The sequence below is a fragment of the Mesoplodon mirus genome, assembly GCF_964341445.2.
Source record: "Mesoplodon mirus genome assembly, chromosome: 15".
NCBI classification, from domain to species: domain Eukaryota; kingdom Metazoa; phylum Chordata; class Mammalia; order Artiodactyla; family Ziphiidae; genus Mesoplodon; species Mesoplodon mirus.
In genome coordinates, this window is record NC_138991.1 from 11,062,074 (window position 1) to 11,075,374 (window position 13,301).

General features: G+C 56.7%; 1 protein-coding gene across 4 annotated transcripts in view; it reads left to right on the forward strand.

The window, feature by feature from the left end:
• RIPOR3 (RIPOR family member 3) overlaps positions 1-13,301 on the forward strand; it is a 73,996-nt gene that overhangs the window by 58,052 nt on the left and 2,643 nt on the right. For 2 of the 4 annotated variants that reach the window (XM_082645375.1, XM_082645378.1), the window contains 11 exons: positions 148-273; positions 359-504; positions 2,246-2,420; positions 3,952-4,524; positions 7,615-7,745; positions 8,663-8,786; positions 9,342-9,477; positions 10,098-10,259; positions 10,968-11,129; positions 11,635-11,837; positions 13,112-13,195. In XM_082645375.1, coding sequence (XP_082501501.1) covers positions 148-273; positions 359-504; positions 2,246-2,420; positions 3,952-4,524; positions 7,615-7,745; positions 8,663-8,786; positions 9,342-9,477; positions 10,098-10,259; positions 10,968-11,129; positions 11,635-11,837; positions 13,112-13,195 — 2,022 coding nt within the window. The remainder of the gene's footprint in view (positions 1-147; positions 274-358; positions 505-2,245; positions 2,421-3,951; positions 4,525-7,614; positions 7,746-8,662; positions 8,787-9,341; positions 9,478-10,097; positions 10,260-10,967; positions 11,130-11,634; positions 11,838-13,111; positions 13,196-13,301) is intronic. The other 2 variants (XM_082645376.1, XM_082645377.1) reach the window with 1 other exon arrangement.

The window sequence follows — 13,301 nt, forward strand, 5'->3', positions numbered from 1 at the left end:
CCACCAGGCCTTTGGGGGTTGGGCGCTGCTGGCAACCAGGGCCCCAGCTGGGTTTCTGTCCCCGCCCCGCCCCGGTTGGCAGGGAGGGCCCCTAGGCAGGGGGCATGGGGGGCGGCTGACCCCTCCCTCCGTGGGTCTGGCCCACAGGTGCTCCTGCGCCTGGGCCGCCAGCGCTGGAAGCTGAGGGGCCGGATCGAGTCTGACGACAGCCAGACCTGGGACGAGGAGGAGAAGGCCTTCATCCCCACCCTGCACGAGAACTTCGAGATCAAGGTGGGTGGGGCTTAGGGGCGGGGTTGGGGCGCAACGGGGTGGGGGGCTTGGCTCCGACACCACCCACAACTCCCCATCCCCCCAGGTGACAGAGCTTCGGGGCCTGAGCTCGCTGGCGGTGGGCACAGTGACCTGCGACATCACCGACTTCTTCACAACCCGGCCGCAGGTCATCGTGGTGGACATCACAGAGCTGGGCACCATCAAGCTGCAGCTGGAGGTGCTGTGGAAGTGAGTCGGGGTAGCCGCCTCCCCCTGCCCGGGGCCCACTGCCCAGACGGGAGGCCGGCCCCAAACTCCCACCCAGAGAGGAGGGGGCGGGGTGGGGGGGGAGGGGGCTCGCCGGCTCCCCCTGGTGGCCTGACCACGCCCTAGCATCCACCTTGGGCAGCCCTGCCCTCATCCTGCCCCCCAGACAGGCTGGGGCCCAGACCCTTCCCTGCAGCCCTGCCCACCCCACCGCCCCCGCCCCTCTGAGCTTTGATTCCCTTCTCACTTTTGACCCAGTGGCTGTTAAAGACCTGGCTGGGGACTTCCCTGGTGGTCCATTGGTTAAGACTCCATGCTCCCTATACAGGGGGCCCCGGTTGGACCCCTGGTCAGGGAAAAAGATCCCACATGCTGCAGCTAAGAGCCCGCATGCCACAACTAAGAGCCCGCATGCCGCAACTAAGAGCCCTTATGCCGCAGCTAAGAGCCCTTATGCCGCAGCTAAGAGTCCGCATGCTGCAGCTAAGAGCCTGCATGCCGCAACTGCGACCCAATGCAGCCAAATAAATAAATATTTAAAAAAATAAATTAAATAAAATAAAGACCTGGGCTGGCCAGGACCCTTTCCAGCAGCCTCCTGGGCTGGGCTCCCGGAAGAAGCCTGCCTCTGCCCAGGAGGACTGGCTTTGCTGTGCCCACCTCATTCCCTGCTGACCCCTGCCACCCATCAGGCATTAACGCCGAGCGGTCACCTTGAGTCCTCCCTGGGCCACAGCCCACAGCCCCATGGATGGGGGACACGCGTGAGAACGACCCCTGCCCAGGTGGGGCTCTCCACCGTGCATGCCATTTCAGTGATCGCTGGTGGTTTCCACAGGTTTTGTTTTTGGTAGCAGAGCTCTTTCTCCCAAATGAAGCCTTGGGTTTCGAGGAAATTCCCTTCTCCTCATTCCCCAGGGCAGGTGCTGCAGGAGCAAAGGGGCTGAGACGCACTTCCTCTACTCTGGTGCTTCTTGGGACCAGTTGGGGCCAGTCTCTCCTTCCTCCCTGGGGTGGGGTCCGCGCCGGGGTCACTGGAGCCACTGCTCTCTCTCCGGTGAGCTGGGTGAATTTGGACAAGTGACACCCCAGCTTCAGTGTCTTCATCTGTTTAGCGGGGCTGAGCGCGCCTCTCAAGTGTACGGGGCAGGGGGTGGCCCAGTGCCATGCAGCCCCAAGCCGGGCAAGTCCAAGGACCCAGGTGTCCCGCTGGCCCGCAGCTGCCCTGGGCAGGCAGGAAAGGTGTCCAGGCAGTGCCTCTGAGCCTCAGGCCCTCGTGGCCGGGCTGGGCCCCAGATGTTGCGAGCTAGGCCTGTGTGCAGGGAGGCAGGAGGCAGGGAGGGCTGACCCATGCCTGCCTGCTCCAAGGGCAGGCGAGGGCCGGGCTGACGCACCCCTTCCTCACCATGGATCTGCAGCCTTCCCTGTGACCGTGACTGGCGACCCCTGCCCGATGAGGAATCTGAGGGGGGCAGTGACGTGGCTAACCCAGGAGACGGCAGAGCTGAGTGTCCACCTCTGGTCTGCTGAGCTTCTCGAAAGGGCTCTAAAGGGGGCTGTCATTCACCTGTGTGGTGGCCGAGTGGCCATCTGGCTAAGGGCGCTCAGGGCAGCGGGCCTCTGAGAGACGTTGCTAGAAGGGTTGAGAACGTGGATTTGGAGTCCCTCGGCTGTGCCTGCCCCTCCCCGAGCCTCCATCTCCTGGGTCCTGTCTGTGCTCCAGTGTCCTCCAGCCATCGATGACACCCTGGCCTCTGCTCTCCTCCAGCCCGTTTGATACCGAGAGCTTCCTGGTGTCGCCCAGCCCCACAGGCAAGTTCTCCGTGGGCAGCAGGAAGGGCTTCTTGTACAACTGGACACCCCCGAGCACCCCCAGCTTCCGGGAGAGATACTACCTGGTGAGTGAGCCTCACCGGACAGGGATGCCATGGTCGAGCTGGGATCGGGGGTGGGGGGGACTCCCCAGGGGCCAGCACGTGGGGCTGGGCTGAGCAGCAAGCTTTGGGCTTGGCCTCCCTTGTTTGGGGGTTATCCTGGGTGTTTTTCTGTACTTTTTCTTTCTCGCAGCCAACCCCTCCATTCTGGGGCCTCTGGACTTGGTTCTGGGCTTGGCTGGTTCTTCTGGATGCCTGGGATGGGGTTCTCTGGATGGTTCTACCACCCCAGCCATGACCTTGGCCTCCAGTCTGTTTTACCCTTTAGTATGGGTTTCCAGTAGGTAATACCTTGACATCCTGTACAGTAAAATATCTCTTTCCTGTGGCCTCCAGGGACCTGGGTCCCCTCTTTAGCACCGACTACTCTTGTCACCTTTCTCCATATTCCTCCAGAGATACTCCGTGCCGTCTGGGAGCAGATGCATCTTCCCCAGCCTTTCTCCCACAGCAGCCCTTAACCTAGTGATGTACTGCACACTGTCATTCCCAGAGCGCTCCTCATTCTTTGTTTGCACCATGCAGCATTCCACATTTGGCTAAAAATCGCACTTTATTTAACAAGATATTGAGGTTCAGTTATTTGCTGTTACCAACGATGGGGCTGTAAATAACCTGGCACACACGTCATCCTGCATGTGTTCAAGTATCTTCCCAAAGCAGGTGCCCCAGTGAGGGTCCAGGGACAGAGACAAAAACAAGGACATTCTCTCAAGCCCAGAGGGAGGGTGATGCTGAGCTGGATGAACCTGTCTCCCGCCTCTGGACCTTAGGTGGGGAAGGCAGCTTTACATGAGCTGGGCAACTTGTGCATTTAGAGGAAACGTGATTGTCTGGCCAGGGTGGTCCCAGTGTTCTTTGGTTAAAAAGTCATCTATGGTTAAGAGCATGGGCTCTGGAGCCAGATGGCCTGGGGTCCAAATTCTATCTGTGCCTTTCATCTGCTGTGTGACCTTGGGCAAGTCATTCAACCTCTCTGGACTTCAATTTCCGTATCAGAGAAATGAGAACAACAGCACCGCCCTGATGGGGCTTTGTAAGGGTTAAGTGACTTAGTTAATGAGGAGTGCTTACAAAAATGCCTGGCAAAAACAGATGGTGCTGTCGGAACATCAACCATTATTATTGGGCTGGTTGGTGAGGGGGAGGGGTTCGGGTTATGTCAGCTCGCCTGGATTAAAACTCTCACTTTGATCCTCGCCTGTGTGGCCTGAGGATGAGCCAGTGCCCACCCTCAGGGAGGTGTGGTGACGGTTAAATGAGGTCTGCCTCAGAGACGGGGGCTGGAAAGGGGTGCATCAGAGGGGTGATGAGGGGTAAGGGCAGAGAGGTGCCAGGCTCTTATCAGCACTTCCGGGCTGCCCGTCACCTTGGTGGACCTGTCATCCTGAGAATGTGGGTATGCAGAGCAAGGGTCTGTGGGGGAAGCCCTCTGGGGGCCTTGCTGTGATCCCTGGGGCGGCTGGTGAGGCTGCTCCTGCCTCCCCCTCTCCAGTCTGTCCTGCAGCAGCCAGCACAGCAAGCCTTGCTGCTGGACAGGCCGAGGGCCACCTCCATCCTCAGCTGCCTGTCCGACGGTGACCTTCGGGGGCCTGGCCTGCGGAGCCGGAGTCAGGAGCTGCCTGAGATGGACTCCTTTAGCTCCGAGGACCCCCGAGACACTGAGACCAGCACAACAGCATCCACCTCGGACGTGGGCTTCCTGCCCTTGGCCATTGGCCCCAACACCTCCATTGAAGAGGGGGTCCAGGAGGACCCCCCACCCCTGGGCCTCCTGCCAGAGGTGTTCCACCTGGCGGAAGGCTCGTTTGTGGAGCAGCCTGGGTGGAGAAATTTGGGAGTAGATAGCCTCGACCTGCCACGGGGCTCCCCCTTCCACAACCACGTGATCCCTGGAGGCCAGGAAGGCCACGATGAAGCAGAAACTGAGGATGGAGTGGATGGGCCCGGGGTGCCCCTCGAGAGGCCCCTGCAGGATGTCCTGGATTTACTGAGGTCCATGGACCCTGCCCCGCCCCAGCTCCGGGAGCTGGAGTACCAGGTCCTCAGCTTCAGGGACCGGCTGAAGGTACGTTTACTCTTTGCTGGGCGGAAGCCCTGCTTTGCTGATGGTGTGACAACTGGGAGTGAGATTCTGGGGCAGGGAGCCTGGGCCAGCATCCTGGCCTCACCCCCGTGTAACCCAGGTGGGCGATGTCTCCTCTCTGGGCCTCAGTCTGTTCATCAGTCCAATGGGTGTAACAATGGCGCTCAACGAGCTGGGAGGAGGATTATAAGAGGAAGTCGGGGCTCATAGTGGATAACTTGCTCCACGTCAGGCCAGATCCCAGCCCCATCTCACATCTTCTGACCTGGGTGGGTGGGGCTGCGGCTCAGCTTTAAGATCCCCAATTTGGGGCATTCTCAGGGTCAGAGCTGGCACTGTGGGAGGCCCCTCACAGCCACACCCCCCCCACCAAGACTTCTCCACAGGGCCCACGCCAGGGGCTGTCCTTGGGGGGCTCTCAGAGGTGCTGGCCTGGGCAGATGATTCTGTTTTTTTGGTTTACATATACAGATGTATGTAAGCTAAAATGTATACTTATATATATATACATACGGCACATATATACAGCATATATACATACAGCCCCTACTTAGACATCAATTTTCTTTTTGGCCGTGCCCCAAGGCTCGTGGGATCTTAGTTCCCCAACCAGGGATCGAACCCGTGACCCCTGCAATGGAAGCACGGAGTCCTAACCGGACCTCCAGGAAGTCCCCATACATCAATTACTTTATGGAACCACTGTCCTATGTGTTCAGTTCACTGGCACTGAAATAGTTTAACAGCTCTCTTCAAAATTCGTTTCGGTTATTCCAGCTCTGACCCCACCCCCAACGTTACAGTTCAGCACAGGTGAAAGTTTAATTTTTCACTTTATATCTAGTAACTTTAAAAACACGTTCGCTGTTTACCACTGCTGTGGTCTTTAAAAAGGACCTGCCAGAAAATTTCAAGAAAAAAATGTAAGAAGTAACGTCACCCTTTTTGTATTTCTTAGCGGCGTTAGTATGTAGAGCCATTTGGGTCGGCACGCACGCAGCTTCTGTCACATACTTGTATTTTGAAAAATACACTTTGCATAAACAACCTAAAGTAATACCGCAATAGGACAATAATTTTAAACATCTTTGAGGAACTTTTTTTTTTTTTTTTTTTGGGCAAACCAAGTTAGAACAATACAGATGATTATAGGCTATGGTATTTAGTTTGACTTTTTCAAGAGAAATTATACACATAGGTATAGGTGTATAAATACACGTATTTATATACATGTGTGTATGTGAGGATTTAATGAGGATTTAATTTAATTTTATTTATTTTTAAATTTTAAATTTATTTATTTATTTTTGGCTGTGTTGGGTCTTCGTTTCTGTGCGAGGGCTTTCTCTAGTTGCGGCAAGCGGGGGCCACTCTTCATCGCGGTGCACGGGCCTCTCACTGTCGCGGCCTCTCTTGTTGCGGAGCACAGGCTTCAGACATGCAGGCTCAGTAGTTGCGGCTCACGGGCCCAGCTGCTCCGCGGGATGTGGGATCCTCCCAGACCAGGGCTCGAACCCGTGTCCCCTGCACTGGCAGGCAGATTCTCAACCACTGCGCCACCAGGGAAGCCCGAGGATTTAATTTTATACGTGTGTATATATATTTATATACACGCAGTTAATTCTCACTATTTACAGATTCTGTTTTTGCGAATTCATCTACTTGCTAAAACGTGCTCGTGATGCTTTCGTGGTCATTCAGAGGCACGTGCAAAGGGGCAGATAATTGGAGTCACCTGATGTGCAAGTTCCCAGCTGAGGCTGAAGGAGATGACGCTCTTCCTTCTTTTCTCAGCTCATACTGTACCCAAGTGTCCTTTTCACCGAATATTTAGTGCTACGGTTTCCACATTTCTGTACTTACTTCTGGTGATTTCGCTGTTCGAAACAGCGCCCAGGTGCCAGGCTGAGGTGCTGGCCAGTGTTCCTGACGTGCCTTATGGAGGAAATGTGTGTGTTGGATAAGCTGTGTTCAGGCGTGAGTTAAAATGCCACTGACCTTGGGTTTAGTGTATCAGCGGTACAGTGTCTATATTAAATAAGACGTCTTTAAGCAGACACACAGAAAACAAGGTTACGTATTGATGGGTTGATGAAAATGTTGACCAGAGGCTCACGCCTCTGCATCTCCCCTGGGAGCAATGGTTCAGTTTCAAATCCAGAGGTCAGGTGACTTTACACACCGTAACTACCGTGAATAACAAGAACTGACTGTGTGTGTGCGCATGCGCCTGTGCGTGCGTGCGCGCGCGCGTGTGTATATATGTATATATATATTATTATTTTTTCTATTGGGCAAGGAAATCTCTGCAACTGGTCTTATTCTTCTCTTGTTGCTCAAGGTTTTCTCTTTGGGCTCAACTTTCAGGAGCCCATTTCTGGCTCTTGGGGCAGCGTCTACTTGGGCTATGCGTTCGGTGCACTTTGTGTGAGACGAGGCCCCTGGGGATGGGAATCCACCGCAGCAGACCTGCCACTGGGAGGCTCTGACGACTTGACACCCCCTCCTGCCGCCTCCCCCGGTCAGGGGCTGCCTTAAAACTCCTCTCCTTCCACGTCTCCCCGGGAGAGGAGACACCTGGAACCCAGAGGCTCGCCTAGCAGCCTCTGGCCTGGGTTGTTGGGAGTTGTTTGGCCTGACCCACGCCGTATTTAAAAAATAATTTGGAATGAGTTGTCGATGTTTAAAAACTGGGCAGCTCCCCACAAAGTCTAGATTTCCACTTTTTCTTGGAAAACTGAACAATCTGGCAACCTCAGGCCTCACACTCCGGGCGGCAGGTGCCCTCTTGGGGGCGGGCCCTGCCCTCCAGCTCTCTCCTGTCACTTGCCCTGTCCCTGTGGGTGTTAGTGACCGGTGAGGTTCTTCAGATCTGCCCTCCTTTCAGCTGTCATGCCAGACCTTGTCACAGGCCATTCGGCAGGGACCTCGGGGACGCATCCCTTTGCCCGTCCCTGATGCAGGGGATGGCAGCCCTGCTGAGGGACGGTGACCAGGATGCCGTTAGGGTGGGTATGCTGGGCGGGTGGCCGGGCTGCCCTGAGTTCTGGCTGTACGTCCGTCCGTCCGCAGCCCCGCGGAGCCCGCCGGGAGCACGCGTCCGCCGAGAGCCTGATGGAGTACATCCTGGAGAGCTTCTCTTTCCTCAGCGCCCACATCGCCCCACACGAGCTGGCCCTGTTTGGGGGCTCCCAGGGTCCCCGGTGAGTGCGCCCGTCCCAGCGCGGCCCTGGTGACCAGCCTTGGGGCCGGGGTCTTCCACAGCCCTGCCCTGATGTCTGTTTTCTTTATTGTGGCCCCGGCCCCACCCCGCACAGAGCAGGTCCTCGGTGACCATTGAGTGAACGAGGATACCTCAGCCTGGCCCTTAGCCTTCTGGTCCGAGCGATGGGCTTTTTTTTTTTTTTTAATCTTAAAAAATAACAATAGCGCACTCAGTAGGACCTCTGACCTCTGCGGAGCAATCGCCCAAGCGACCCCGCTCCCTGTTCCTTCTGCACAACCGCCTGCCCTCACCTGCGACACCAACTGCGTTTTCGGTGAAGCAGCTCCCACCTTCCCACTCGCACTGGTCTGAGCGCTTCTCCTGCACCCAAAGCTCAGCAGCACAGAAGCGTGTGAACAGGCCACATTTCTCCTCTCTTCTCACGATCCCATGGGGAGGGTGTGGCATCTCCACCCCCCTCAGGGCTCAGGCTCAGCCCCTGCCCGGAGCAGACACAGTGCTGGGTACGCTTGTGTCTCACTCACCCCTCACGGCCCCGAGCTTGGGGTTCCTGCCCCCACTTTACAGATGAGTAAACTGAGACTAGGGGAGGCTGACTTATCCAGAGTCACAAAGCTAGGAATTAGTTGGAACCTTAGGCTTCTGCTGCAGATTGCACGCCCTGCAAGGTGCGGGAGGGCCCCCAATGCCATCCCAGCACCTGTTTTGAGTTGTTGCTACTTTTTGCTGCTTCTCGTTTTCTCTTAGTTTTCTCCTCAGTTTAACTCCATCTCCCTGGGACCTGGAGTTGGCCTCCCTGATCAGAGCTCTCCAGAGAGGGAGGGTTTCCTCTACCTTTGGAGGGAGCTGAACTGTTAACCGAACGGTCACCCAGTTCTTCTCAATTCAACTCAGAAAGGACAGGACTCCACCTCCACCGCCATCACTGAAAACGTCGTCCAGGGAGCTCACGGCTGGTGCCCCAGAGCTGGATGTGCTGCTCACGGTTCACCTCCGAATCTGCAAAGTGCTGCTGCAGGTGGGTGAGGAATGGGGGAGGGTGGGGTGGGGTTAGGGTGGGGTGGCAGGTTCAAAGCGGGGGTGATGGTGGTGGTGCTGGTGAATAGTCATGGGGTCCTTATACAGCCCAAGCCCTATACCGAAGGCAGTGGTTGTGTCTCTTTCAGTGGCAGATGCCAGAACTCCAATCCAAACTGGCTCAGCCGAAAGGAAATTTTTTGGCTCGTAGAATTGAAAGGCCCAGAGGTGGGCTTCAGGCCCAGCTGGATCCAGGGTTTCGAACGTCATCATGACTGAGTCTTTCCCTCTCTCAGCTCTGCTTTCCTGTGTTGGTTGGCTTCACTTTCTGGCAGGCTGGCTCCTTCCGGTGGCAAAGGTGGCTCCTGGCAGCTCCAGCCTGCATCTTATCGTCTTTACCCCTTTGGCAAACGAGGAATCCCCAGATGACAGTCAGGGAGCTACCATCGGGATAGAAGAAAGGATGGGCATGGGGCAGGTGGGCGCCACAGTCATGGTGGTTGGCCTCAGAGGGCATGTTCTGTGCTAACTTGGAGCATCATGTGTTGCTTCCCAGAAACTGGACTCTCCTAATTTGTCGAAGATGGTCCAGGAATGCCTTCTGGAAGAAGCTGCACAGCAAAAACAGATTCTGGAGACGCTTTCTGTGCTTGATTTTGAGAAGGTCAGCAAGGCGACATCCATTGAAGAGAGTAAGTACCTGCCCTCCCTCCATGGGCTGCCCGTGCGCGTGGCAGGAAGTGGTGAGGATGAGAGCCCAGGGCGCCTCCTCTCCCTTCCCAACACCCAGCGTTACATGGAGCCCAGGGGACATGAGTGGGGGCAGTGGCTGGGATCAGACACACACTGTGGGGTGGGAAGGGAGGCCCGCTAGCCTCGGTCAGCTGTGTGACTCTGGGCGAACAACTCACTTCTCTGAGCCTCAGCTTCCCCATCTGTATAGGGGAGGCCGCTGGGTAGGTGCCAGTGAAGGAACCCCAGGACACATTCGAGGCACACAGTGTGCGGTCAGACAGTAGCTGTGACCCCACTTCTGCCTCTTTCCCCTCCGTGGGACTTCCCTCGTCCATAAGGAGAGGCTGGTGACAGCCCCAGGGTTGTGAGGGCTGCAGGGGGTGACCCAGATGCGGTGCTCACAGCCGAAGCTGCTTGTCTCTGCGGGTCACACTGGACGTGGGAAAGGGACTCTGCGTTAGGCCAGGCCATCCCTCGCCTCCCCGGCCTCTCAGGGCCTAGTGGAAGGACATCTCTGGGCTTCCTCACTGCCTGCTGTTCCCCACCGCCAGTCAGGCTTCTGAGCCTGGGCTTTCAGTCATCCCGCAGGCCACGCGGAGGAAGGGGTGCCTGAAGCTGTGGAGGGGCTGCACGGAGCCCGGCGCGGTCCTGTCCTGCCCTGGCACGGTGCTGCTGGACCAGCTCAAGAAGACGTTCCTGCACAGAGTCAGAGGGAAATACCCGGGACAACTGGAAATAGGTAGCCCCCTGCCTGTCCCCACCCGCCTCGGAAATGCTTTGTGGATCCTCTGGGGCCTTCAGCATTGCCTCGGCAGGCCTCCTTGTAGCCCCGTCTCCACCTCTGCGAACGCCTTCTCGGCATGAAGTGGAGGCCTTCCTGAGCTTGACAACAAGGCATCTCCTTTTCCTGGGGAGAGGAGGGAGGAGTCTGTGAAGCCGGGAAGCTGCAAACGTTAGTGGGCTCGTGCACCTTTCTGGGGACTGATTCCATGGCTTCCACCAGAACCTTAGAGCGGTTGAGAAGGAACCTTTATGGGAAGGTAGGCAGGACTTTACCTGCCCCATAGCGGTGTCTTGAATCTTGGCTGGACTCTTTTCCAGAATGCAGAGCTGCAGTACTTTTCTCTGTTGACAACTGAAGGGTGACAGTCATACTCCAGGCAGTGGCTCTGGGCCTTAAGCAGTTCTAACCACCTGCATATTCCCAGGCCCCGGCTCTGTGATTCAGATTGAGGGGCGGGTGGGGCCCAGGGCACATGGATGCACCGCAAGACTCCCAACTCGGGCCTGTGGGCCTCAGCTGGAGCACGCCCCGCACAGGCGCAGGGAGGGATACCCACCCACACGCCATCAGAGAGCCTTTAAAGTGACCCGGCTGTGGCCGGCTGAGCGGCGCCAAGGGGGCGGGGTCTCGGTCTCCCCTCACGCCTTGTCTGTGTGTCGCCAGTGTGCCGCAGGCTCCTGGAGCAGGTGGTCAGCTGCGGCGGGCTGCTGCCTGGAGCCGGGCTCCCTGAAGAACAGACCATCACCTGGTTCCAGTTTCACAGCTACCTGCGGAGGCAGAGTGTCTCCGACCTGGAGAAGCACTTTGCTCAGCTCACCAAGGAAGGTAGGGGCTGGGGCGGGGGGCACGTAGCCTCAAAGCAACACACTGACGACAAAGGAGTGTCCACCGTGGAGACCTCTGTCTCGGCTTGGTTCTGGGAAGCCAGTGTTTCAGAATCACTGTGCCTTTCTCCTCCAGCTGTTCTTTCGAGAACCAGATTTAATTAGATTCTACATTCAGCCCGCGTAGAAATGAGCTCCCAGGGCAGGAGGCTTTACAAAGCACAGAGCAGAGGTCAGAACTGGACAGGAGGGCTATTGCTGGGCTGGCTGGAGTCCCTGAAGTATGGACCTGGGTTTTATTCATTTTCAGGGTGTATTTGATCCCTTGCTAGAAAGCCTTCCTGGAGATTCCAGGAGGCCCCCTTTGAGACCAATCCAGACTGGGCCTTGGTGACCACACGGGCTTGTCCTGGGATTTGCTTCTCCCTGGCTAATGCACGAGCCACAGCTGTCCAGCCCGGCGCAATCAGAGGGGACCCCGGGCCGCCTTTTTCTGTCTCTTGTAGTAACACTCTTCGAGGAGTTGCAGTGCGTGGGCCAGGCCAAGACAGTCAGGAAGCTGCAGGGGAAGCGGCTGGGCCAGCTCCAGCCCCTGCCCCAGACGTTGAGGGCCTGGGCGCTGCTCCAGCTGGACGGGACCCCACGGGTGTGCAGGGCGGCCAGTGCTCGCTTGGCCAGTGCAGCCAGGAACAAGAGCTTTCGGGAAAAGGTACGGTGTGGGAGGTGGCAGCCTCTGGCTGCAGGTGTGTGAGCTGGGGGGAGGTGGAGGGAGGTAAGCTTCCTCTCGGAAAAATAGGGAGCAGTGAGTGACTGGGGGCTGCATCTGTGGCCGGTATGTTGACTTAGAGATGCTCCAGACATGAACACAGCCTTCTGCATGCTCTCACCACTGGCAGCAGCCAGCCAGCCCTGGGGAGGGAGCTGGCGTTGCCAGGCGATCGATGGTTAGCAGCATGCCACGTGCTCACCACCTCATTCAGCTCAGTGTTTCTAAAGCACCTTATCTACTTGGTCTCTGAGATGTCACCTGCACGTAGAATGTCTCTTTCTTAGAATTCTGACAGTCATCCTCATTTACTTTCAACTAATGTGTGTGGCTGGCTGGTTCGTTGTGCTCGGTTCACTTGAAAACCAAGGGATTGGACCCCTCTGCCTTTTAGGTTCCTGAACACCTGTGACTCTTCTAGATTTCGGGTACCAGACCCCATGGTGGGAGAAGGGCAATACTGGGGCCTCGGTCTCAGGCTCACCCAAGTGCCAGGCACATCCCCACTGGCCCCTCTCCCGTGCTTAATAGCCCTTAAAACAGTTTCGCAAAGCAATTGCCAGCTTTCTTTTCCAGCTGAACCCACTTGGCCATGGTCATGTGACTGATGGGGCGGGGTCAGAGCTGTGACTGGAGAAGAGTGAGGAAGGGAAGAGATGCTTTTCCTTCTGGCCAAGGCAGCAGCCTCACCGAGGCTCCCCCTGTGTGTTCACTTCTTCTGCTGTCCCCGCTGGACAGCGGATTTCTCTGATTCAGCATTTTTTTTTCTTTTTTTTTTTTTTTTGCGGTACGCGGGCCTCTCACTGTTGTGGCCTCTCCCGTTGCGGAACACAGGCTCCGGACGCACAGGCTCAGCGGCCATGGCTCACGGGCCCAGCCGCTCTGCGGCATATGGGATCCTCCCGGACCGGGGCACGAACCCGTGTCCCCTGCATCGGCAGGCGGACTCTCAACCACCGCGCCACTAGGGAAGCCCTCTGATTCAGCATTTTATCTAGATGGCAGTTTCGGAACACATTTTGTAAACAGTACTAGAGAAAAAGAGTTTTCTTACGTCGTGACCCTCAGCCCAGGGACCAGCGTTTTTAGATAAACTGAATGCTGTAGCCTACAACTCGACACTGTGCACACGTGCTGTCAGCATTCGGGGGATGAGCCGTGGGCACCGTGGACTTTGCTCTCACCAGCCCCCCGTTCACAGCAACCTTATTTCCTAGGCTTTGCTCTTCTACACTAACGCCCTGACCGAGAACGATGCAAAACTCCAGGAAGCTGCGTGCCTGGCGCTAAAACATCTCAGGGTGAGTTTAACCCGTCCTTGGTGGGGATAGAGAGAAGCTTGCTTGTGGTTAATGCTGAAGTTAGTTCATTTCGAAATGATTCCACTGGGACCAGAAGAAAATCACT